The following is a 24,439-nucleotide window of genomic DNA, read 5'->3' as shown; positions in this document are numbered from 1 at the left end:
GTCCCTATGGCAACAGGCGCTGGGCGACAGGTGCGGGTGTTATTTACGGGTCGAGCCTGAAATAGCCCGGGAGGGCGAGGGGGTGGGTGGCTGGGGCCGAGGCCGGAGCGAGCGCAGCGGCGCGTCCGGGCCGAGCAGGCGGTGGCGTGCAGGACAGGCCGGCTGGGAGGCGGCGCGGAGCTGGGGCCGGCGCGGCGCGGAGGCAGGAGAGCGAGACGGGGCCCTGCCCGGGAGCCCGGGGCGGGAGACCTGAGGGGGGCGGCGGGCCTGGAGCTGAGCCTGGAGCGGTCCTGGCCCCGCCGGCCCTGGGAGCCCGGGGGAGGGGGAGCCGAGTGATCCCGAAGGGACGCCGAGTCCCTTCCGGGTCCCCGTGGTCCTTTGAACCCCGGGGGGGGATTGCGTCCCTGTTTCCTGAGCCGCTGCGGGGGACCACAGCCCCTCCTCCTGACCCGGATTGGGACCCCAGGTCCCCCTCCTGAGCCCCGGGGGCGTCCCCCAGCCCCCTTCTCCGGACCCCATTATGTCTCTGAGCCAGCAGTCCCCTGTCTGAGACCCAGGGAGACTTTCTCTGACCTCTCTTCCCCGAATGGCCGGGGAGACACCCACTCCCTTCTCCTGGTTTCCAGCAGGTCGCCCGCCCCTTCTCTGAAGCCCAGCCGGCACTCTACAGCCCCCTTCTGTGAATGTTGGGGAGGAGCGTCCTACTGCCTTTCTGAGACCCAGAAGGAGTTCTGACCCGTTCTGAACCCCAGTGGGGACCCAACTTCTCCCTCCCCAGACTCTGAGCCCCAGAGAAACCAGGAGGCATCTCCTCTCCAATACATAGAGGGCCTCGGCAACCCTCCCTGGGTACCCCAATCTCTGAGCCTTAGTGGGGTGCTCAGAGCCCGTCCCCCAGGACATCCAGTTTCCTGGAGATTCCTCCCAGTGGGGACCCAGAGCAGCCCCTCAGAGGCTCAGCTAATACTCAGTTCTCCTTTCTCCCGGGCCCTCAGGCGCCCCTCCTGGATACCCAGCTTCGAGCTCTGGGCCTTGGGGGTACCTTGCTTTTCTTCTTGGTGCCACCCTCCTCCCGGAGTTTCTGTGGGTTCCCTGGGGCCTCCCCTCAACTTAGAGGGTTCCTGGGCCAGCAGATCTATTTTGTTGTCTTCCAAGCTCCAGAGGCGACCTCCACTCCCCCACTGGAGATTCCAGGGGAAGATCCCAATCTTCCTTTCTCAGAATCCAGTAGAAAGTGAGCCCCTCGCTTCCTTCAGCACCCCACTTGTTCCAACCGCCCCCCCCCGCCCCCCCCGCCCCGGGCCACCCTCGGGACTCTGCCTCCTTTGCACCTGCTCGGCTACGGCCCCGAGGATGATGATGTGGTCCAACTTTTTCATGCAAGAGGAGGACCGGCGGCGGCGGGAGGCGGCAGGCCGGCGGCGGGCTCTCGGGCAGCACCAGTCCCGGCTGACGCCGGAGCGGGAAGGAAAGATCAAGCTGGGACTCCTGCTGAGCGCGGTGGGCGCCACGCTGGCCGTGCTGGCCGTGGGCACCGAGTTCTGGGTGGAGCTCAACACCTACAAGGCCAATGGCAGTGCGGTGTGCGACGCTGTCCACCTGGGGCTCTGGAAGATGTGCACCAAGCGACTGTGGCAGGCGGACGTGCCCGCGGGCAGAGACACCTGTGGCCCCGCGGAGCTGCCCGGAGGTGAGAGGCCACGCCCCCGGGCCGGGGATTGTTCCCAGAGACAGCGAGAGTGGGCGGAGTCAGGGAAACCCGAGCCCCAAGGAGAGAGCAGCCCAAGCCTACACCAACCTGTGCTCCCCGAGTAACCTTTGCTCCAGGCACCAACTGTGTGTGCTGGGGGGCGGTAGTTGGGGGCTGGGGGGGTGGGAGAGAAAGTCTGTACTTGCAGACTAGTCTGTGTACCGGCCATCCTGTCCACCCCCCTCCCCAGCAGCCTGTCCGCAGCTACATCCTGTACCCCCAGACTAGCCTGTACCCTAAAACTCGCCCAAACCCTTAGACCAGCCTGTGCCCCTAGAGAGAGAGAGAGTTTGGGCTCCCGGGGTCAGCTTGCTTTTCCCACATTGGAGACAGGCCGCACTCCTATCCCGTGGGCCCCGGGGAGACAGATCACCTTAATGCCAACCCCAAAATGAAATCTGTGCCGGACCCCCACGGCCGATATTGCCAAACACAGCTCTCACCGAACACCCCCCAACAACCCCCCCCCCCCGGCCCCCCGCCCCGGGGAGACCTCGTGCTTCTGGGAGATGTGCTTTTCCATTTCCTGGTCCTGTCACCTGTAGATGCCCAGACCTGATCCTCCAGCCCTTTTTATTTTCTCTTCCAGACACCCACAGCCCTCACGGTCCCGCCTTTCATCCGTGGCAATGCCACACAGCTATCCCATACCCCTCGCTCTCCCGGACAGGACATGCCATGCCGTTTGCGTGCACCATTGGGACATCCTATACCCCCTGGGAACGGGAACGGGCTCTTGCACCACACGTACTGACCCGAGGAAACTATCTGACACCCCTCACGGTCCATGTAGGGTGTCCCAGGCTTGATCACCCATGTGAGATCTCCAAACAGTGTCCTATAACCTCAGTGCCTCCCACAGAAGATCTCCTATCCCTCTGGGCTCCAAGGGGATTTCCCCCCTCACTTATCCACACATGCTATCTTCCACCCACAGGGTCCAAAATAGGACATCCCAAATCCTTGATAGCAGAGTGGGATACCCCCACCCCTCGTCATGTGAGGTACCCACGCACTCAGCATCCAGATTCAACACCTCACTTCTGCAGATGGGCTACTTTTTTGCCCCTCACAGCCTCAAGCAGGAAGTTCCCAAACTTTTGCAAAATGGGGTGCCCTGGCAATAATATGCTTATGTAATATGCTTCGATGCTTACGTAGCACCCAGGCTCTGTTTGAAGTACGTCATGTGCATTAACTCGTTAATCCTCATATCCTCCTAGCAACCTTATGAATAGTTACCATCATTGTCATTTTAGAGAAACCAAACATGAGGAGTAAGGAATGGAAGTGGTTCCATCTATGCACCAGGCTAGTCATATGGGATTTGAACCTGGCTGTCCCGGTTCTTCACAATTGCACTATATCGCATCCCAGGAGCCCATAAAGATGCCCCAAAGGTCCTTGCTGCCCTATAAGGGATGCCCCCCAACCCCACTCCATAAGGCAGGACTCCTCATATCCTTTGATGTCCCCCTGTTGGTCAGAAAGGACTTCAGCCTCCTCACAGGACCGTCTCATCATCCCACAGTCCTGACCCTCCAGAGGGGACCGTCCAAAAGTTCACAACTTCTGTTATCTCAGAAATATCCCACACATTGCCCTGTCCATCAAAGGGCACCCTTAATTCCCTTGGCTACCAGTGGGGGGAGGGTGTGTGTGGCCCACCCTACTCTTTTCCAAATGGGATGTGCCATCTGGAGTCTGAGACAAGATGTCCTGAATCACCGGTAGCCATGATGGGAGGCCAGACACCCCACGCTCTCTCAGAAAGATGGACTACACCTTCTTACTCTCTAGATGGGACTTCACGCTTCCCTCATGGATGAAGACCATGTGTCCCCCACTGACTGCTACCATCTCAGCAGCATCCTCAGCCCTGCTGCAAGAGGTATCCTTTCCTCCTTGTTGCTGCAGGATTGCTGATGCTGCGGGGTAAGGACTCCCGTCCCACTGCTCCGGGTAGAACACGTCCTGCCCTTCTCCTTCCCTCAGAGGGCCGGTGCAGTGTCCCACTGCCTCACCTGACTCAGGACTTTATTTCTTGTCCCTCTACATCTTTCTTTGAACTGGAAGGTTCCTTTCTGCTTCTCTAGCCCGCCTGGCTCGTCTTCTTGTACCCCTCTCATTGTCTACCTCTCTTCCTCCCCCTTCCTGTGCCTTAGTTTCCCCATCCGTAGCATGAGAACGTGGGACTAGAGGAATTTTGTGGGAAGTTCCAGCTTTCAAATGCAGTTTATATTTTTTTTAACGTTTATTTATTTTTGAGACAGAGAGAGACAGAGTATGAACAGGGGAGGGGCAGAGAGAGAGGGAGACACAGAATCTGAAATGGGCTCCAGGCTCTGAGCTGTCAGCCCAGAGCCTGACGCGGGGCTCGGACTCACGGACCGTGAGATGGTGACCTGGCTGAAGCGGACGCTTAACCGACTGTGCCACCCAGGCGCCCCGTCAGTATATATTTTAAGTTGGAAACTATACAGTGTTATTTTACATCTGTACGTGTTTTAATTTACATAAATGATATTGTGCTGTGGATTGTCCCCGTTTGTGATTTACTTATTTATCGATCTATTTGCTCAACGCTATTTCTCGGATCTCCCCACTTTGCTTTCTGCTCTTGTAGTTCATGGCTACTGCATGCTGCAGAGATTTGCACAGAGGGCATCTGCCCCATTTTCTTGATCCCCCTGAGATGGACACTTAGGTTGATTCCAACTCCCTGTTCTTACAAACAGTGCTGCTACAATCATCCACACATATGTTCCTGCCTGTAGTGTTTCTCTGGATGTAGACCCAGAAACGAAATTGTTGGGTTATAGGGTATAAACGTACCTCGTTTCATAAAGGATGTCAGAGTGCTTTCCAGAAAGACATTAGTGCCAGTTTCTGGTCCCCAGCTGTTTCCTCTTATTCTTCCAGTGCTTGATATTATCCTTTTAATATTTGCCAATCTAATTGATCTAAAGTGCCCTCTCCCTGCTGATTTAAGTTGCATTTCTGTGATCCCTGGTGAGGTGAAGCATCTCTTCATATACTTGTGAGTCATTCAGACTTCTTCTTCTGTGAATTGACTATTCCTGTCCTTTGCCCATTTATCAATTGGGTTTCCTCTCTTTTCTTGCTGGTCTCCAGGTGTTCTTTGTGTGTTCTAGTTAGGAACCCTCTCTGGGATGAGAATCTCCTCTGAGTCTATTAGCCTTCTGTTCCCTCTATCTTGGTGTCCTTTGTTGAATAAAGTGATCATCCGTTTCTAATCCCACTTGACCCCTCAACAAGCCCATCTGATGAAGCCAGGAAAGAGACTATTATCTCATTTTAAATTTTTTCTTTAACGTTTATTTATTTTTGAGACAGAGAGAGACAGAGCATGAACGGGGGAGGGTCAGAGAGAGAGGGAGACACAGAATCTGAAACAGGCTCCAGGCTCTGAGCGGTCAGCACAGAGCCTGACTCGGGGCTCGAACTCATGGACCGTGAGATCATGACCTGAGCCGAAGTCGGACGCTCAACCAACTGAGCCACCCAGGCGCCCCCTATTATCTCATTTTATAGAGAAAGATTCAGAGGCTGCGGAGAGGTCAACAGCCTTCACAAGGCCACAGATCTGGACCTCTAGGCTCCAGACTGGAATCCCAGCTCCTGTATAGCTGGATGACGGCAGGCGGGTTTTGTTTCTCTGAGCATCATTCTCTCCTGTGTATATCAGGGATGCTGATATCCTATTTTTAGGCTGCTGTGAGCTCTGTTAAATGCCCAGCCCTGAGCTTACGCCAGCAATGTCTGTATCATCACCTCTCTTTTTCTCTCCTGCTCCCACAGAAGCAAACTGCACCTATTTTAAATTCTTTACCACGGGGGAAAATGCACACATCTTCCAGAGAACTACAAAGAAAGGTGAGAACCACCCTGCGGTGGGGTGGTGGGGTGGCGGGAGGGGTACGCGGACCATGCCGGAAGGGTTCCTGATAGCATGGTCTTCCTCTCTGCTTTGCCCTGGGGTGGCAGGAGGGGATAGGGGAGGTCCCATCTTTGGGGGAAAGAGGTTCTCCAGAGCCCTGTGCCTGATGCTCCTACCCCAGCTCTACCTTTGTCATGAGCTGTGTGACTTTGGGGCAGTCACAGCCCCTTTCTGGGACTTTCTTAAAGATGTCCACCTGCCACATGCTAAGCAGAGTGCTGAGTGTTTCATTGATAAGAACTCCAGTCCTTGCCATGACCCTGCAGGGCGGTGGCTTCATCTTGTGGATGAAAAAACGGTAGTCTAGAAAATGGTTACATTTACTTTTTCCAGAAGGGGCAGAGGCAGAATCATCCCAAATAATCCTGACTCCAAAGCAATGCTCTCCTGTAGAATCTTCTGTGAGATGGAAATACTCTGTACCTGTGCTGACCGATGTGGTAGCCACTGGCCCCATGTGGCTGCTGGGCGCATGTGGCTGGTGTGATGCAGAGACTAAGTTTTTAAAATTTCGTTTCAATTTGGGGCACCTGGGTGGCTCAGTCGGTTGAGCGTCCAACTCTTGATTTCGGCTCAGGTCACGATCCCAGGGTTGTAGGATTGAGCCCCACATCAGGCTCTGTGCTGATAGCTCGGAGCCGGGAGTCTGCTTCGGATTCTGTGTCTCCCTCTCTTTCTGCCCTGCCCCCACTCGTGCTCTGTCTCTCCCTCTCTCCCCCTCAAAAAAAAAAAAAGTAAGCATTAAAAGAAAAAAAGACTATACCCTTTCTTGGGAGCCTGGGTGGCTCAGTCGTTTAAGCGTCTGACTCGTGGTTTTGTCTCAGGTCATGATCTCACAGTTCACGAGTTCGAGCCCTGCAGCAGGTTCTCTGCTGTCAGCACAGGTTTTACCCTTTCTGCTATAACCACAGCCTCTCCATCACCCCAGTACCTCAGTGTCCATCCACACCAGTAAAGAGATTGTGGTCATGTCATGACTCCTATCCAGCCTCTGTAAGGGTTTCATGAGATGATACAGCTGAAACGTACAGTGTGATGCCTGGCACATAGTAGGCCCTCAGTCAACAGTGGTTCCCACCCTCCCTGCTCCTTTCTGTCTTGTCTTTGTGCTAAGTGAGTTTGGGCAAGCCACTGTGCTTCTCTGGGATAGTGAATAATCACAGTGCACGTGTATAGCACAGCTCCTGTGTGCTAAGCACTTCACTGGGCACTTTTTATAAACTAATTCTAATCCGCACAACAGCCCAGTCAAATAGGGATTTCGATTCTGATTTTCTAGAGGAGGAAACTGGGGTTCAGAGAAGTTTGGTGACATTATTATAACCTTCCAGCAAGGCAGTGGCTGTACAGAACTCAGACTTGGATCATTTCACTGTAACAAACTACCTTCTCTGTTGTCACCCACATGCTCACTGCCTCAGTTTCCTCACCTGTAAACAAACAGTGACCAGATCCCAAGGAATAATTGGTAGTTCCCATTTCTTTCTAATCCTGACCGTGTCTCCTCTTTGCTTTGTGGCCTCAGGCAAATCACTGAGCCTCTCTGTGTCTTAGTTCCTTCACCAGTGTAAGTAAAATATTGGACTGAATGATGTACTTGAAAATTCTCTAGTTCTGAATCTTCCGTCTTCCTGGTTTTGGGTCTCTATAGGGGAGTCCTTCCCACTTCCTCCCTCCCATGTTCTCTACTTCTTCCCTTTACTCTCCTTGCAGAGGTGAATCTGGCAGCTGCCGTGATAGCAGTGGTAGGCTTGGCACTCATGGCCCTGGGGTGCCTCTGTATCATCATGGTGCTCAGCAAAGGTGCAGAGTTCCTACTCCGAGTTGGAGCCATCTGCTTTGGCCTCTCAGGTGAGGGCTGGGAGCCTGGAGGCTGAGGGAATTGCATGCTGGGAGGTTGGATCTCCAAGAGCTCTTGCATGCTAGGAGGTAGGGTGTCCAAGCACTGTTGCATGGTGGGAGTTTGGAACTCTAGGTAATGTTGTATGCAGGGAAGTAGAGTGTCCAAGCACTGTTGCATGCTGGGAGTTTGAATCTCCAGGGCACTGTTGCATGCTGAGAGTTGAGGGAAACCCACCGGCTGTAGTAGTCTCAAAAATGGAAGAATTCTGGGGCGCCTGGGTGGCTCAGTCGGTTAAGCGTCCGACTTCGGCTCAGGTCACGATCTCGCAGTCTGTGAGTTCGAGCCCCGCATCAGGCTCTGGGCTGATGGCTCAGAGCCTGGAGCCTGCTTCCAATTCTGTGTCTCCCTCTCTCTCTGCCCCTCCCCCGTTCATGCTCTGTCTCTCTCTGTCTCAAAAATAAGTAAATGTTAAAAAAATTTTTTTTAAAAATGGAAGAATTCCAAGCTTTATTGTTGCCTAGAGATTAAAAGGTCTCCAAACACTATTTTAAATTTGGACCAAGGGTTTCTGAGAATTGTTGCCTGCTTGGAGGTAGAGTCCACAAACACAGTTGTACCATGGGGATTGGAGGAAGCTTAAGGGCTATAGAGGTCTCAAAGAATGGAAAATTCTAAGCCCTGCTGTCCCCAGAGGGGTCTCCAATTTGAACCCAGAGGTCTTCAACTGCTGTTGCATGCTGGGAAGTTGGAGGCCATCTCCAGGCACTGTTGCTTGCTGGGAGGTTAGAGGACATCTCCAAGCACTGATGCATGCTGGGAAGTTGGAGGACAACCCTAAGCACTGTTGCATGCTGGGAAGCACCAGGACTGTAGTAGGCTCAATGTGAGAGTTCTAAGTGCTATTATTGGCTGGGAATTGGAAAGTCTTCAAATACTCTTTTAGCTTTGGAACTTAGGTCTTCAATGAATGTTGCATTCTTGGAGCTGATGGTCAAAAAAAAAATTCTACATCTTGTCAATGTAGTGCTCATTGGATCAGATGTTTGCTAAGGTAGATAGAAAGGTCACTAATTATATAAGCTTCATTTGTTCATCATCTGTGAATTTACTGAGCACTTACTATGTTCCATGCACTGTGCTAAGGGCTGGGTATATATGACTAACAAGACAGATACAGTCTGCCCCTCACAGAGCCTAGCAGAGATAGACAGTAACCAGTAATTACATATATAATAATGCAACTATAATTGTGATGAAAGTTATGATAAAGCGTATTAGGGGTAGACACTGCAGTGAGGGTGTATCAGAGAAACTCAGAGAAAGTGGTATTTAAGCTGGTAATTGAAGGGTGAATAGGACTCATCCAAAGTGTGGTGGTGACAGTAGTGGTGACTATATTGATGATGTTGTCTATTGTGGTGGTGGTGGTGACAATGATGGTGGTGATGGTAGGGATGATGTTGGTGATGTTGGTGGTGATGGTGGTGATGATGATGATGGTAAAAATGGTGGTAACGGTAGAGATGATGGTGTACTGATGGTGGTGATGGTGATAGAATAGCGATTTGACAAGTTTGAGGAACAGAATGAAGGTCAGAGCATAAAGCAGGCAAAATCTTTCACAAATGTACATGGTAACCTTAACTAACAAGTGGGGTAGACTCTAGTACAAGATAAGGGAGAAATGATAAGTCTTCATGAACATGAACATATGAATGGAAAATAATAATGATCAATTTTTATTATTTTGTTGCCTTAGAGATCTTCCTAAATAAAGGGGAAAATTCAGTCATCTCCTTTCCTTTCTTTCATTTATTCATTTTATTCATTGATACACACACAGACATATTACACACTTTTGTACGTTTTTGTATATGTAATATTATCAGAATGTACCGGACAAAAGGTGCCTTCCCTTAGGGAGATTACTGGTTAAGGACACCGAAATAACAAAAATCATCCCACAATTACAAACTTCTAGGTGCTATAAAAGGAAAAGAAAAGTAGATTTCTGTGAGAGTGCATAATGAGAGCACCTGATTTAAAGCAGAGAGTTAGTGAGGGCCTTCCTGAGTAACCAAGCTAGACAGAGTTTGGTGAATTTAAGGTCTTGAAAGAAAGCCAGTGTGGTTGGAGGAAGGAGAGTGAGGAGGACACTGGGGTCAAAGATGGACCAGGAAATCAACAGGGAATCCAAACATCTAGGTTGGTATCTAACTTCTGACAAGTTGTGTGATCTTGGGCAAATCTTTTATCTCTGAGCTCAAGTTCCCACATATCCATGAAGTCAGTCATCCAAGTATCCATTTGTCAAGTATCCATCTATCCATCCATTCATCCCATCTATCCCCGTTCGTCCATCCATCCGTCCATCCTTTCATTCCATCTATCCATCTGTCCGTCCATCTATCCATCCGTCCATCTGTCCATCCATCCATCCATCCATCCATTGATTCATTAATTTCCTCCCACTCCCTTCTACCTTTTTTGTTATCTGTTTTATCTGTTTTTATCTGTTTTCCGTCTATTCATCCATCCATCTGTCCATCCGTCCATCCATCCATTCATCCCATCTATCCATCCATCCGTCCATCCATCCATCCGTCCATCCATCCATCCATCCATCCATTGATTCATTAATTTCCTCCCACTTCCTTCTTCCTTTTCCATTCTCCTTTCTCTTTTATCTGTTTTCCATCTATCTATCCATCTGTCTGTCCATCCATCCATCCATTCATCCCATCTATCCATATGTCCGTCCATCCATCCATCCATTGATTCATTAATTTCCTCCCATTCCCTTCTTCCTTTTCCATTCTCCTTTCTCTTTTACCTGTTTTCCCTCTATTCATCCATCCAATCATTCAACAAGTATTTTTTTTATATATCCAGTAGGTGCTCAATGCTGTGCTTGATACCACTGGGGATAGAATGATGAATAATATTAAGATGATCCCTGTTTTTGTAGAATTTATAGCATGGTAGGAATTTGGTTATTGGACTCATACTCGTGTTATTCCAGGAGGTGCCATGAAAGTGAGGATATAAAAGTGTTTTATGGAAGTCTCAGTCATGAAATTTTTCTGCAAACTGTACAAGCAAGTGAAAGCGAGGGGGTGGATTTGATGCTGTAAGTATTTTGGCTATATTTGGTATCAGGCCCTGGACAGATTGAATTTTCAAGATCTCCTTAAATAAAGGGACATGTTCAGATTATATTGTTTCTCTCCATGAAATATATACATCAGGTATTGTTCATGTTTTAGAGATACAAGACAGACAAGTTCCCTGCTCTCATGGATTTATGATAGCGAGGGAGCTAGCCATGGGACAAATAGACAATACTAATATAAATTAATATATGCTAATAATTACCAGCTGTGATAAATGCTACAAATGAAAATGAAAGAGTGTGGAGGAAAATCTGTAACAGGGAGATCTGATATAGACTTGAGTGGCAGTGCTTAAGGAGGGCTTCTCAGAAGTGCAATAGCAGTAATAGTAATAGTAATAGTAATAATAATAGTAATAGTAATAGTAACAGCAATAGCAATAGTAGTAAATAGCAATAGTAATGGTAATAAAGAGTAATAGCGATAGTAATAAATAGTAATAGTAATAGTAATAAATAGTAATAGTGATAGTAATAAATAGTAATGGTAATAAAGAGTAATAGTGATAGTAATAAATAGTAATAGTAATAGTGATAGTAATAAATAGTAATAGTGATAGTAATAAATAGTAATGGTAATAAATAGTAATAGTAATAGTAATAAATAGTAATAGTAATAGTGATAGTAATAAACAGTAATAGTGATAGTAATAGCAATAGTAGGGATGTGTAAGGCAGTACTCAGAGAAGGGTAAGCAGAAAATTATTCCAAGCAGCATAAAGGTCTCCAGGTTTGAAAGAATTTGGTGCATTTGTAGACTGAAAGAGGGGCGCCTGGGTGGCTCAGTCGGTTGAGTGACTGACTCTTGGTTTCAGCTCAGGTCATGATCCCAGAGTTGTGGGATCAAGCCCCGCATCTGGCTCCGTGCCAAGCATGGAGCCTGTTTCGGATTCACTCTCTTCTCTCTCAGCCCCTCCCCCGCTCTCTCTCTCTACAATAAAACATACAGACTGAAAGACGTACTCCCCACTATTTTAGGGTGGGAAGAGCTGGGGAGATGAGCACAAACAAGGAGGCAGGGGCCAGATCACGTAGGCCCTTCTAGGTCATACAAGGCATGTCAGGCTTGGTCGGGGAGGAAGTACAGAGACGTGTCTAAGAGAAGAAGCTATGGAGTAGACCTGGCTTTAATCAAACCTGAGCTCCACCTCTCCAGGCTTTAATCTTCCCCTCTGTAAAGTGGGGATAATAATACATACCTCATGAGGTCTAGTGGGAAGAGATGAGATGAGAGAGTGTTTGGTTAGATTCTTTTCACAAAGCCAAGGCTAAGAGTCTACTGACTACAGCCCATGGCCAAATCCTACCTGCCCTTTGCTTTGGGGTTAGTTGTAGTTTTATACCATAAATCCTATTGTGGTTCCTACCTGATTCAAAAGCCAATACGTTCACAATCAATTACTACCACTAGAATAATGTGGCTCCCAGGTGTTATGTGGCCTGACTCCTGGCTCTGTGGGACTTCGTCTCTTACCACCTGCTCCTTCTGTCCTGGTTTCATTGGCTTCTTTGTTGTTCCTCAGACACTTCAATCTCATCTCCCCCTCAGAGCATTTTGCACCTGCTATCCCCTCAGCCTCCACTAGATCATCCCATGTCTCATCCCTTCCTGTCATTTAAGTCTCTGATCTGGTTGACCACCTAGGAGGCCCATTGCCTGCCGTGTCCCTACCTTGCCCCCTTTTCTTCTCTCATGGATTTGATCACTCCCTGAAATTATATACCTGTGTGTGTATTCCATTGCTCAGGCTGCCATAACAAAGTACCACAACCCCGGGAGGGTTAAAGAATAGAAATGTGTTGTCTCACGGATCTGGAGGCTGGAGGTCTGAGACCCAGACATGGGCAGAGTCGGTCTCCTCCGAGGCCTCTCCTTGGCTGGTAGACGGCTGTCTTCTCCCCGTGTCCTCAATCTGTGTTCTCCTCTCCTCTTCTTGTGGGGACACCACCATATTGCCCTCCATATTAGATTAAGGCCCTAGTGGCCTCATGTCTGTTTAATTATTACTTTAAAGACTCTGTCTTCGGGGCGCCTGGGTGTCAGTTGGTTAAGTGCCTGACAACTCTTGGTTTTGGCTCAGGTTGTGATCTCACAGTTCCTGAGTTAGAGCCCCCTGCATCTGTGAATGTGGGAGCCTGCTTGGGATTCTCTGTCTCCTGTTCTCTCTGTCCCTCCCCCCTCACACTCTCTCTCAAAACAAACAAAAAAAAAACTTTAAAAAAATTCTATCTTCAAATATAGTCACATTTCAAGAAACTAGGGGGTCAGGACTCCAACACCTGAACTTTTGGAGGCACAATTCAGTCCACAGCAATACATTTGCCCTATTATTGTCTAATTCTCCTTCTGGGATGGAGCTCCAAGAGGACAAGGCCTTTGTTAGTCTTTTTTTTTTTCTTAATATTTATCTATTTTTGAAAGACAGAGAGAAACAGAGTGTGAGCGGGGGAGGGGCAGAGAGAGAGGGAGACACAGAATCCGAAGCAGGCTCCAGGCTCTGAGCTGTCAGCACAGAGCCCGACAGGAGGCTTGAACTCACAGACTGCGAGTTCCTGACCTGAGCCGAAGTCGGACGCTCAACTGACTGAGCCACCCAGGTACCCCTGTTAGCCTTGTTTATATATTTTATAATGGGGGCTCAATTAAGATGTGTTGAATGAATCAATGAGGCATGAATTTGCAGAGGAATCAAGGGGACTGGAGAGTGTCTTGTCTGAATATTCTTCCACCTCTGGGTCCCTAAGCTGAGCTGCATGGGGCCAACGAGGCCTCAGAGGGGAGCTACTGACCCACAGATCACAGACTCCTGGCTGCATTCTCCAGGACCCCGATTAAAAACCATGGTGGGGGGGCGCCTGGGTGGCTCAGTCAGTTGAGCGTCTGACTTTGGCTCAGGTCATGATCTCGCGGTTTGTGAGTTCGAGCCCTGCGTTGGGCTCTGTGCTGACAGCTCAGAGCCTGGAGCCTGCTTCGGATTCTGTGTCTCCTCCTCTCTCTGCCCCTCCCTTGCTCATGCTCTGTCTCTCTCTGTCTCTCAATGATAAATAAACATAAAAAAAACAAAAACTATGGGGGGAACGAAGTACCAGGGAGTGGGGGGGAAGAAGAGTCCGGGGTCTGAGAGAGGCGGTAGCTAGGACCCATGACTCATGGGCCATCAGATGGTCCTACAAGATCTGACCCCTGCCCACCTCTGCACGTCTATTCCCCACCACTCTCCCCTCCCCACTGTCTTTTCTCCAGCCACACTGACCTTCTTTCTCTCCCCCAGACACACTGTACTCATTCTACCACCGGGCCTTTGCACAAGCCATTCCTTCCTCTTGCACCAGCCATCACTTAGTTTTGTGCTTCCTCCAGAACCTGGCTTCTGTTCATCCTCCAAGTCTTAGCTCAAATGGCTTTTCCTGGTGACATCATCTCAAAGTCTGTGCTCTGCTCCTGGATGTCACTCGCCTTCCCATCACCCTGTTCTATCTTTCCCGGCACACATCACTCTCTGAAATTATCTCGTCTTCTCATGTGTTTACTTTGGACGTTACAACCTGGCAGCCTGTGGCCAGCGATGACCCATAAATGGACTTTGGCGGGCAGGGCATAACGTTTCTCTGAGCCAATGTTTCAAGGTTGGGCAAATTCCCATAAAAAATAGTAATCATTTAAAAAATTCCAGCTAATCTTAAAAACTCAGAAGATCTGGCAATTTAAGTCCCCATTTCTGAAGGGTTGCAGTTGGCTGAAGCTGAGTTTTGGACTCTTTGTCTCCCCCCACCCCCACCAGCCACCGCACTCACCTGCTTTTTTTTTTTTAATTTTTTTTTTAACGTTTATTTATTTTTGGGACAGAGAGAGACAGAGCATGAACAGGGGAGGGTCAGAGAGAGAGGGAGACACAGAGTCTGAAATGGGCTCCAGGCTCTGAGCTGTCAGCACAGAGCCCGACGCGGGGCTCGAACTCACGAACCGTGAGATCATGACCTGAGCCGAACTCGGACGTTTAACCGACTGAGCCACCCAGGTGCCCCCGCACTCACCTGCTTTGTTGACTTCTGCTTTCTCATTGCCTCCTGCAGGCATTTGAGTTTTGCAAGCCTTGGTTTATTTGTTTACCGCCTGTCCCCTCCATCTAAAATACAAACTCCATGAGGTTAGGGTCTCTGTCTTGTACTTTCTTCTTTTCTTGTTGTTGTTGTTGTTGTTGTTGTTGTTGTTGTTTTTAATTTACATCCAAGTTAGCATATAGTGCAACAATGATTTCTGGAGTAGATTCCTTAATGCCCCTTACCCACTTAGCCATCTCCCCCCACACACCCCCTCCAGTAACCCTCTGTTCTCTATATTTAAGAGTCTCTTATGTTTTGTCCCCCTCCCTGTTTTTATATTATTTTTGTTTCACTTCCTTTATGTTCCTCTGTTCTGTGTCTTAAAGTCCTCATATGAGTGAAGTCATATGATATTTGTCTTTCTCTGACTAATTTCGCTTAGCATAATGCCCTCCAGTTCCATCCACATAGTTGCAAATGGCAAGATTTCATTCTTTTTGATTGCCCAGTAATAATCCATTGTATATATATATACCATATCTTCTTTATCCATTCATCCATTGATGGACATTTGGGCTCTTTCCATACTTTGGCTGTTGTTGATAGTGCTGCTATAAACATGAGGGTGTATGTGTCCCTTCGAATCAGCACACCTGTATCCCTTGGATAAATGCCTAGTAGTGCAATTGCTGCGTCGTAGGGTAGTTATATTTTCAATTTTTTGAGGAACCTCCATACTGTTTTCCAGAGTGGCTGCACCAGTTTGCATTCCCACCAGCAGTGCACAAGATATCCTCTTTCTCCACATCCTCACCAACATCTGTTGTTGCCTGAGTTGTTAATGTTAGCCATTCTGACAGGTACAAGGTGGTATCTCATTGTGGTTTTGATCTGTATTTCCCTGATGATGAGTGACGTTGAACGTTTTTTCATGTGTCAGTTGGCCATCTGGATGTCTTCTTTGGAGAAGTGTCTATTCATGTCTTTTGCCCATTTCTTCCCTGGATTATTTGTTTTTTGGGTGTGGACTTTGATAAGTTCTCTATAGATTTTGGATACTAACCCTTTATCTAATATGTCATTTGCAAATATCTTCTCCCATTCTGTCGGTTGCCTTTCAGTTTTGCTGATTGTTTCCTTCGCTGTGCAGAAGCTTTTTATTTTGACGAGGTCCCAGTAATTCCTTTTTGCTTTTGTTTCCCTTGCGTCCAGACACATGTTGAGTACGAAGTTGCTGCGGCCAAGATCAAATAGGTTTTAGCCGCCTTTCTCCGGAGGATTTTGATGGCTTCCTGTCTTACATTTAGGTCTTTCATCCATTTTTAGTTTATTTTTGTGTATGGTGTAAGAAAGTGGTCCCTGTTCATTCTTCTGCATGTCGCTGTCCAATTTTCCCAGCACCACTTGCTGAAGAGACTGTCTCTATTCCATTGGATATTCTTTCCTGCTTTGTCAAAGATTAGTTGGCCATACGTTTGTGGGTCCATTTCTGGGTTCTCTATTCTGTTCCATTGATCTGAGAGTCTGTTTTTGTGTCATGTTTTTTTTTTAAATCAAATTTCATTGCAACTTAACTTGACTGCCTTTCCTTTTGTTTCGTGATTCACCATCTTTATTGGGGTATGGTTGATGAGCTTTATTGGGGTATGAATGGTGAATAGAAATTGTAGATCTTTAAGGTGTACAACTTGGGGTTTTGATATACATGCACGTCATGAAGTGATCACCACAGTTAAACTAGTTAACAACATGCATCACCTCACGTGGCCACCTTGGTGTGTGTGATGAGAACACCGAGGCTCTTGTCTTGTAACATGTGTGATACGGTATTGCTAACTATAGTCACCCTGCTGCACATGAAATCCCCACAACTCGTTTGTCTTGCGTAATTGAGTTCTGTACCTTTGTCCCACATCTTCCCCTTTCCCCTCCCCCGCCAGCCCTTGGCAACCACCTTCTGTTCTGTGCTTCCATGGTGAGTTCAACTATTCCAGATTTTACTATCGCTCTTTCCAAAAGCCTTACTTTTTTAAAAGTAAACTCCATGCCCAACGTGAGGCTTGAACTCATGACCCAGAGATCAAGAGTCACATTCTCTACCCACCAAACCAGCCAGGTGCCCCTTTTATTTTTTCAAACAATTTTTTAATGTAGTCTTTAATTGATTTTCGTGTTTTTGATTTTGGACTTTGATTTTTTTTTTTTTGAGAGAGAGAGAGAGAGAGAGAGAGAGAGAGAGAGAGTGAGCAGGAGTGAGGGGTGGAGAGAGAGAGAGAATCTTAAGCAGGCTCCACACTCAGCTTGGAGCCTGACACAGGGCTCGATCCCACAACGCTGGAATCATGACCTGAGCTGAAATCAAGAGTTGGATGCTCAACCAATTAAGCCACTCAGGCACCCCTGTTTTTTCCTTTTTTTAAATTTTTTAAATGTTTATTTATTTTTGAGAGAGAGAGACAGAGCGTGAGCGAGGAAGGGGCAGAGAGAGAGAGAGGGAGACACAGAATCTGAAGCAGCTCCAGGCTCCGAGCTGTCAGCACAGAGCCGGACATGGGGCTTGAACCCACGAACCGTGAGATCATGACCTGAGCCCAAGTCGGCCGCCCGACCGAGCCACCCAGGCGCCCCCACATTTTTCTTTTTTAAAGTGCTAAAACACACATAAGATAAAATTTACCATTTCAACTGTTTTGTGCTCAGTTCTGTGGCACTAAGCACATTCACCATCCATCTCCAGAGCCTTTTCACTTTCGTGTTTCCCCAAGCACAACTCTGTCCCCATCAAACAGCAGCCCCCACCCCCCATCCCGTTCCCCCAGCCCCTCGGCCTCTGGTGACCACCACTCTCCCTTCTGCCTCTGTCTGTGTTGTGTTCCTTCTTTATGTCCAGCTTCCAGACTCGTGCTATAGAGTTGGTGTTTAGTAAGTAGCTGTCGAAGGAATTAGGTGGGGTGGTGCTGAGGGCCCCCCAGGTTTCCTGTTTGAACGAGCATGAGATGGGGTGTGCTGGGGAGACGCTCAGACCCAGGTCGGGGTCCCCGGGGGCCTGAGCGCCATGCCTGTCCTCTCCCCACAGGCCTGCTGCTCCTGGTCAGCCTGGAGGTGTTCCGGCATTCTGTCCAAGCCCTGCTGCAAAGAGTCAGCCCTGAGCCTCCCCCAGCCCCAGCCCTGGCCTACGAATACTCCTGGTCCCTGGGCTGTGGGATGGGGGCCAGCCTGGTCCTCCTGCTGGCCAGTGGCTGCTTCCTCCTGCTCACCTTGCCTCCGGGGCCCTGGGGCTCACTCTGCCCCAAGCTGGGGCACAGGGCCACCTAAAGCCAGCACTGTGCCTTCTCTAACTCCTTCCTTTTCTTCTTCTTATCCCTCAAAGTCTTTCCCCTTGTCCTGGAGAAACTGTGTTCTGCCTGCTGTGGGGCACACGTTGTTTGCACAAACCTCCCTCTCCTGCCTCATGTTTTCCCTCTGTGAATATGTTCTTCTCGGTGGCCGAATTGGGATGCTTGGGGTACAATGGAGAGAGGCCTTTTACAAACGAGGGTCCCCAGGGAAGGCTTGCAGGGGGACCTGATGGGGTAACTGGGGAGTAGGGTGGGGGGGATGAGATCAGGGGGTCTTAGGACGGACTTGGACTGATTCATTTCCCAGATCTGGATGTATTCACTTGTGGGAGAGGCATCTTCCAACTAATTTGAACCTTGGGGAAACAGGGGAGGGGGAGGGGAAATCGCTGGGTCTGGCCTCGCTGTGGTCTGGTTTGGGATTAAAGGTTTGGAAATTTCAGAGCTTTGATTTGGAGTCTGTTTGGATATGGTTGTGCGTTCCGGGGTGGCGAAGAGGGACCCCTTGTGCTCTCCGGAAACCTGCTACTTAGCAGCCCCGAAGTCACATGTCAACAAACCCACAGAGTGGCCAGAAAACTCAGCAGCTTAGAGCACACACATCGTGGGTTGAACTGCATCCCACGTCTGGACACCTGTGCTGGGATCCCAACCCCCCCAGGATCTCAGGGTCTGTTCGGAGGTACCCAGGTGAAAGCGAGGTCATCGGGGTGGACTCTCCTCCAGTATGACTGGAGTCCTTGTAAGGAGGGGAGGACGCAGACAGGTGCCGAGGGAAGAAACAGAGGCCCTCAGCTGCCTGTGAACCGAGGAGAGAGCCGGGAACAGATTCTCCCTCATGGTCCTCAGAAGGAGACAACCCCGAGACCCGCTGACCCTGGACTCCCTGCCTCCAGAACCTGGAGACAGTACACAGTGTCCTTCAGGCCACCGGTCTGGTCTGTGGTGCTTTGTTAGGGCAGCCCCAGCGGGCTGGACAGATTCTAGTGCCTGGAAACAGTGTGATACACGGGGCTCTGGGACGGGGGCAGGGACAGGCGGGGGGCTTTGGAGGTGCCCGACAGAAGAGCCGCCCTGGGCTCCAGGAGACGGTCGGTGGGGACACGCATCCCCAGGGCTCAGAAGGAGGCGGGGAGAGTTGTAGGGACAGTGGCTGTGTTCTCAGGGAACGCTGTCATCACTGTGCACTAGAAAGCTGGTAGGAACCGGAACAGCACCAGCTGATGCTACAGAGAACCAAGACCCACGTCCAGGGCTCCAGCGCTCAGGCCCAAGGACCGGCCTCGCACCTTGGGAAGACCAGGTGTGTATTTCAACTCCACAGTCACAGCTGGAGGGGGCTCCTGGGAGGCGCAGTCGGGTGGGCGTCTGACTTCCGCTCAGGTCATGATCTCACGGTTCGTGAGTTCAAGCCCCACCTGGAGCTCTCTGCTGTCAGTGCAGAGCCTGCTTGGGGTCCTCTGTCCCCCTGCCCCCCACCTCTCTGCCCCTCCTCCCCTCTCAAAAATAAATGAATATTTAAAAAAAGAGAAAGTTGCCTTTCTGTAGATGCAGCCAAAAAGAAAGAAAGAAAGAAAGAAAGAAAGAAAGAAAGAAAGAAAGAAAGAAAGAAAGAAAGAAAGAAAATCGTGACTTGAGTGCATTCTTTGGTTTCACAGGAATAGCTGAAGCTCGTCTGTTACCTCTCAAAGGCCAAAGTCTCTTAAAGTTAAAAATGTTTGAAATAGGATCACCTGGCTGGCTCAGTTGGTACAGCAAACTCTTGATCTTGAGGTCTTGAGTTCAAGCCCCACGTTGGGTGTAGAGATTACTTGACAAATAAAATCTTAAGAAAAATTACAATAGGGAATACGTGCTGATTTATGAATACAAATGTGCTAACATCATGAGTTTGATTTCCTAAATGTTATATTTACAACTTAAAGATAATTACACATATCATATATAATATTTTGTATACTAATAATATATAGTGTATGATTATAGTTAATTGGTTACTATATTAATAATATGGATATTTAATATGTTGATATGTTATCTTAACATTTTCTATGTTTAGTTATATATTGTAAATACAATTATAGGGGCACCTGGGTGGCTCAGTTGGTTAAGCATCCAACTTCCGCTCAGGTCATGATCTCACAGTTCATGAGTTCAAGCCCTGCGAGCTGTCTGTGCTGACGGCTCAGAGCCTGGAGCCTGTTTTGTGTTCTGTGTATCTCTCTCTCTTTCTGGCTCTCCCCTGCTTGCACTCTGTCTCTCGTTCTCAAAAATAAACATTAAAAATATTTTTTAAATAAATACAATTAAGTAACTATATAGCCATATAGCATCATTATATATTATAGTAATCATTACATAAATATTATTTATATTAATAGCCTGTCATGGTTTTTTTAAATATAATTATTTATTTATTTTTTTAAATTTTAACGTTTATTTATTTTTGAGAGAGACAGACAAAACATGAGTGGAGGAGAGGCAGAGAGAGAGGGAGACACAGAATCCGAAGATGCTCCAGGCTCTGAGCCATCGGCACAGAGCCAGGCATGGGGCTCAAACTCGTGGACTGCGAGATCATGACTTGTACCGAAGTCAGAGGCTCAACTGACTGAGCCACCCAGGTGCCCCTTTGTTTTCGTTTTTGTTTTTTTTTTAGGTTTATTTATTTATTTTGAGAGATAGAGAAAGAGAGCAGGGGAGGGGCAGAAAGAAAAGAGAGAGATAATTCCAAGACGGTTCCACACTGTTGGAGCAGACCATATCACGGCGTGAGCCAAAATCCTGAGCCGAAATCAAGAGTCGGACACTCAACCAACTGAGCCACCCAGGCGCCCAGTAGCCTCTCATGTTATATGACTATAGCATTCATAACGTTACATATATGAAACATAACATACAATATAATCTATTGTAGTGTATCCATACGATATTTATAATATAACATGTAAGTTAATATTTGTATGATACATGTTATATAATTACAAATTGTCCCAGGGTTCCCAGCAGCCTCCTTGCTGAGGATGCCGTTGGGGAAGAGCTGGGAGGTGGGTTCACGACCTTGGACAGGTGGCGGGAGCGTGGGGCAGGGGCTAGTGGGGAAACCCTGGCTCCACCTTACACAGCCCGAGCAATTTTTCGCTGCTTCTTCATCCCTTACAGGAGCTCCTCGTGTGCTACCCCTACAGCCGCTGCCAGGAGTAATGCCGTCCTAATCCCTGCAGAGCCCTGGAGGACAGCCTGGCACGGGGTCATGACTCGATCAGCCCTGCTGCTATTATTTATCGAGTGGCACTTTGGGCCCAGCATACAGTAGAGAGCAAAAAAGGGACCCCCAGGGAGCTGACAGTCTGGTGAGGGAAACAGATATTAATCACATAATCACAGTAATGGACGTGTAATTATAAACTCCGGTCAGAGCCAGGGAAGGGGATCAGCAACACGTTTGTTTTTTTTCCTGCTTGACTTTGAGCCCAGCCGGCTCGGGGATGCCCTGAGAGCTGTCTGCCTCGGGGGAGAGTCCTCCGGTCTTGGGAATGGCTCTTTGTGCAGCAAGGCCTTCACTCTGCACCTTCTTTGCCACCTGCAGTCTGGTGGACTCCTCGGAGGTGGGGGAAGGGAGCAGAGACCCAGCAAAGACCAGTAACTGGAAACACATCATGATACGGGACCAGTTATTGAAGCATTAACTTGCATCACTTCACCTTCTATATATTTATAAATTTTTTTTAACATTTATTCATCTTTGAGAGAGAGAGAGAGAGAGAGAGACTGAGTGAGCAGGGGAAGAGCAGAGAGAGAGGGAGACACAGAATCCGAAGCAGGCTCCAGGCTCTGAGCTGTCAGCACAGAGCCCGACGCGGGGCTCGAACCCACAAATTGTGAGATCGTGATCCGAGCTGAAGTCAGACAGTTAACCACCTGGGCCACCCAGGCGCCCCATCATTTATTTTTATTTTTATTTTTTTAAATATTTATTTCTGAGACAGAGAGAGACAGATCATGAGCAGGGGAGGGGCAGAGAGGGAGGGAGACACAGAATCCGAAGCAGGCTCCAGGCTCTGAGTTGTCAGCACAGAGCCCCATGCAGGGCTCAAACTCATGAACTACGAGACCATGACCTGAGTTGAAGTCAAACACTTAACTGACTGAGCCACCCAGGCACCCCAAATCCTTCCCTTTTCCTTATAGTTTTGCAAACTATAATTCTATTCTTTAAAGAAAGTTGTTTCATTTTGCTTATGTTTGAACTTCATGAAAATGCAGTCTAACCATGTAAATTTTTCTGTGTAATATTTGTCTTTTTATTTTTTTTAAAGCCCGAAGAAGAAGATTCAAACTCATGGCCAGAGGGACAGATAAGACCCACAGACGTATTTGTTTAGACGTCATGATATTTACAAAGTTGTTTACTTATTTAATCGAGGTAAAATTCACACAATGTAAACTTAACCATTAACCATTTTTTTTCTTTAAGATTTTATTTTTGGGGGGCGCCTGGGTGGCGCAGTCGGTTAAGCGTCCGACTTCAGCCAGGTCACGATCTCGCGGTCCAGGAGTTCGAGCCCCGCGTCGGGCTCTGGGCTGATGCTGGCTCAGAGCCTGGAGCCTGTTTCCGATTCTGTGTCTCCCTCTCTCTCTGCCCCTGCCCTGTTCATGCTCTGTCTCTCTCTGTCCCAAAAATAAATAAACGTTGAAAAAAAAATTAAAAAAAAAAAGATTTTATTTTTGGGGAGCGTGGGTGGCTCAGTCAGTTAAGCATCCGAGTCTTGGTTTTGGCTCAGGTTATAATCTCATGGTTCGTGAGTTCGAGCTCCGCGTCAGGCTCTGCACTGACATTGTGGAGCCTGCCTGGGATTCTCTCTCTCTCTCTCTCTCTCTCTGTCCCTCCCCAGCTCGCTCTCTCCGTCTTTCTCAAAATAAATTAACTAATTAAAAAAAAATTTTAAGATTTTATTTTTAAGTAATCTCTGCACCCAACGTGGGGCTCCAACTCATACCCCCCAGATGAAGGGTCGCATGCTTCACCAAATGAGCCAGCCAGGTGCCCCAACCATGAACCATTTTTAAGCGAACCACCCGGCAGAAGTTAGTACATTCCCAACGTTGTTACAAGACGTCTTATGCCCCAGAAGGAAACCCTGGCCTCACCGAACACCTACTCTCCATTTCCTCCTGCCCCTAGTCCCTGAGAGCCCCTTGTCTACTTTCTGCCTCTGTGGATTGACCAGTGCTGGATGTTTCCTATAACTGAAGACAGGGGTTGCAACAAAGACCTGTCCATGAACATTGTGGCAGCACTATCCACTGGAGCCCAGAGAGGTCTACGTGGGGTCAGAGGAGGGCACAGCGCAGAATCTGAGGGTATCGGCTCTAAACCTTCACCCTCTACTCAAGGAAAAACAAGGAACCCTCAAGTGTGAGATGTAAAAACCACAAGATAAGGAGGTCTTAGGAATTTTCGCGTCTCCCTTATCAGTGTTACGAAGGCGCTTTCCGCCTGGATGGAAATTCAGATTTCTTCTCCTGGCTTTGTACCTTCCTTCCTGTGCTTTGTTCTGCCCCGGGTTGCACTGGTCTCCTATCAGTTTTTAGAAGTGTAATATGCCAAGTCTCCCCTGCCTCAGGGCCTTTGCACGGGTTGAATGGCTGCCTGAATGGCAATTCTCTTTCCGTTTCTCTCGGCTGATTCTTCACAGTGTTTAATTCTCATAGACACTTTCCTTCCCAGCCTTCCCTAACTCCCTTCAAAGGTAAGACCGACTCTCCACACATCTTTTAGGTTCTATCATGTCACCCTGTTTATATCCAGCATGATCTGTAAATATTTGCTTACTTGGTTCTGCAGAATATAAACTCCATGAAGGTGGGGACCTTGACTACTTTTTTTTTTTAATTTTATTTATATTTGAGAGACAGACAGACAGACAGAGTGTGAGCAGGAGAGGGACAGAGAGAGAGGGAGACACAGACTCCAAAGCAGGCTCCAGGCTCTGAGCTGTCAGCACAGAGCCAGACGAGGGGCTGGAACTCACCAACCACGAGATCGTGACCTGAGCTGAAGTCAGAAGCTTAACCAACTGAGCCACCCAGGCGCCCCCCCTTTTTCAAATTTATTTTTTATTTTTTATTTTTGGCTCTTTTTTAAAAAATAGTAATAGCCCTGGGCACCTGAGTGGCTGATTTGGTTAAGCGTCTGACTCTTGATTTGGGGTCAGGTCATGAGCTCATGGTTCAGTTCCTGGGATCGAGCCCCATGTCTGGCTCTGTGTTGACATTGATGAGCCTGCCTGGGATTCTCTCTCTCTTCCTCTTTCTCTCTGTCCCTCC

General features: G+C 48.4%; 1 protein-coding gene across 3 annotated transcripts; it reads left to right on the top strand.

Annotated features, from left to right (window-relative positions):
* Positions 1–58: 58 nt before the first annotated feature.
* On the top strand, positions 59–22,627 carry CACNG6 (calcium voltage-gated channel auxiliary subunit gamma 6). 3 transcript variants are annotated; one of them, XM_011289608.3, is made up of 4 exons: positions 59–1,690; positions 5,573–5,647; positions 7,425–7,562; positions 17,848–19,494. In XM_011289608.3, exons 1-4 carry the CDS (start codon positions 1,354–1,356, stop codon positions 18,084–18,086), a joined length of 789 nt encoding a protein of 262 aa, XP_011287910.1. In that variant the 5' UTR covers positions 59–1,353; the 3' UTR covers positions 18,087–19,494. The 3 variants fall into 3 exon arrangements, with proteins under 3 accessions (XP_011287910.1, XP_011287911.1, XP_044902428.1); XM_011289609.4 differs by lacking the exon at positions 17,848–19,494 and adding an exon at positions 22,429–22,627 and having other exon boundaries at positions 737–1,690; XM_045046493.1 differs by lacking the exon at positions 7,425–7,562 and having other exon boundaries at positions 737–1,690; positions 17,848–19,500.
* The last annotated feature ends 1,812 nt before the right edge of the window (positions 22,628–24,439 follow it).

This window comes from Felis catus, chromosome E2 (genome assembly GCF_018350175.1).
Source record: "Felis catus isolate Fca126 chromosome E2, F.catus_Fca126_mat1.0, whole genome shotgun sequence".
Lineage (NCBI taxonomy): Eukaryota > Metazoa > Chordata > Mammalia > Carnivora > Felidae > Felis > Felis catus.
Note: the sequence above shows the minus strand (reverse complement) of the source record. Positions and strands in the feature narration are given on the sequence as shown.

Excerpts from the sequence above, each read along its gene's own strand:
- CACNG6 (XM_011289608.3), top strand. The coding sequence starts at position 1,354 with ATGATGATGTGGTCCAACTTTTTCATGCAAGAGGAGGACCGGCGGCGG. Across the intron at positions 5,648-7,424 it reads CCAGAGAACTACAAAGAAAG|AGGTGAATCTGGCAGCTGCC; the intron begins GTGAGAACCACC and ends CTCTCCTTGCAG. Across the intron at positions 7,563-17,847 it reads CATCTGCTTTGGCCTCTCAG|GCCTGCTGCTCCTGGTCAGC; the intron begins GTGAGGGCTGGG and ends CTCTCCCCACAG.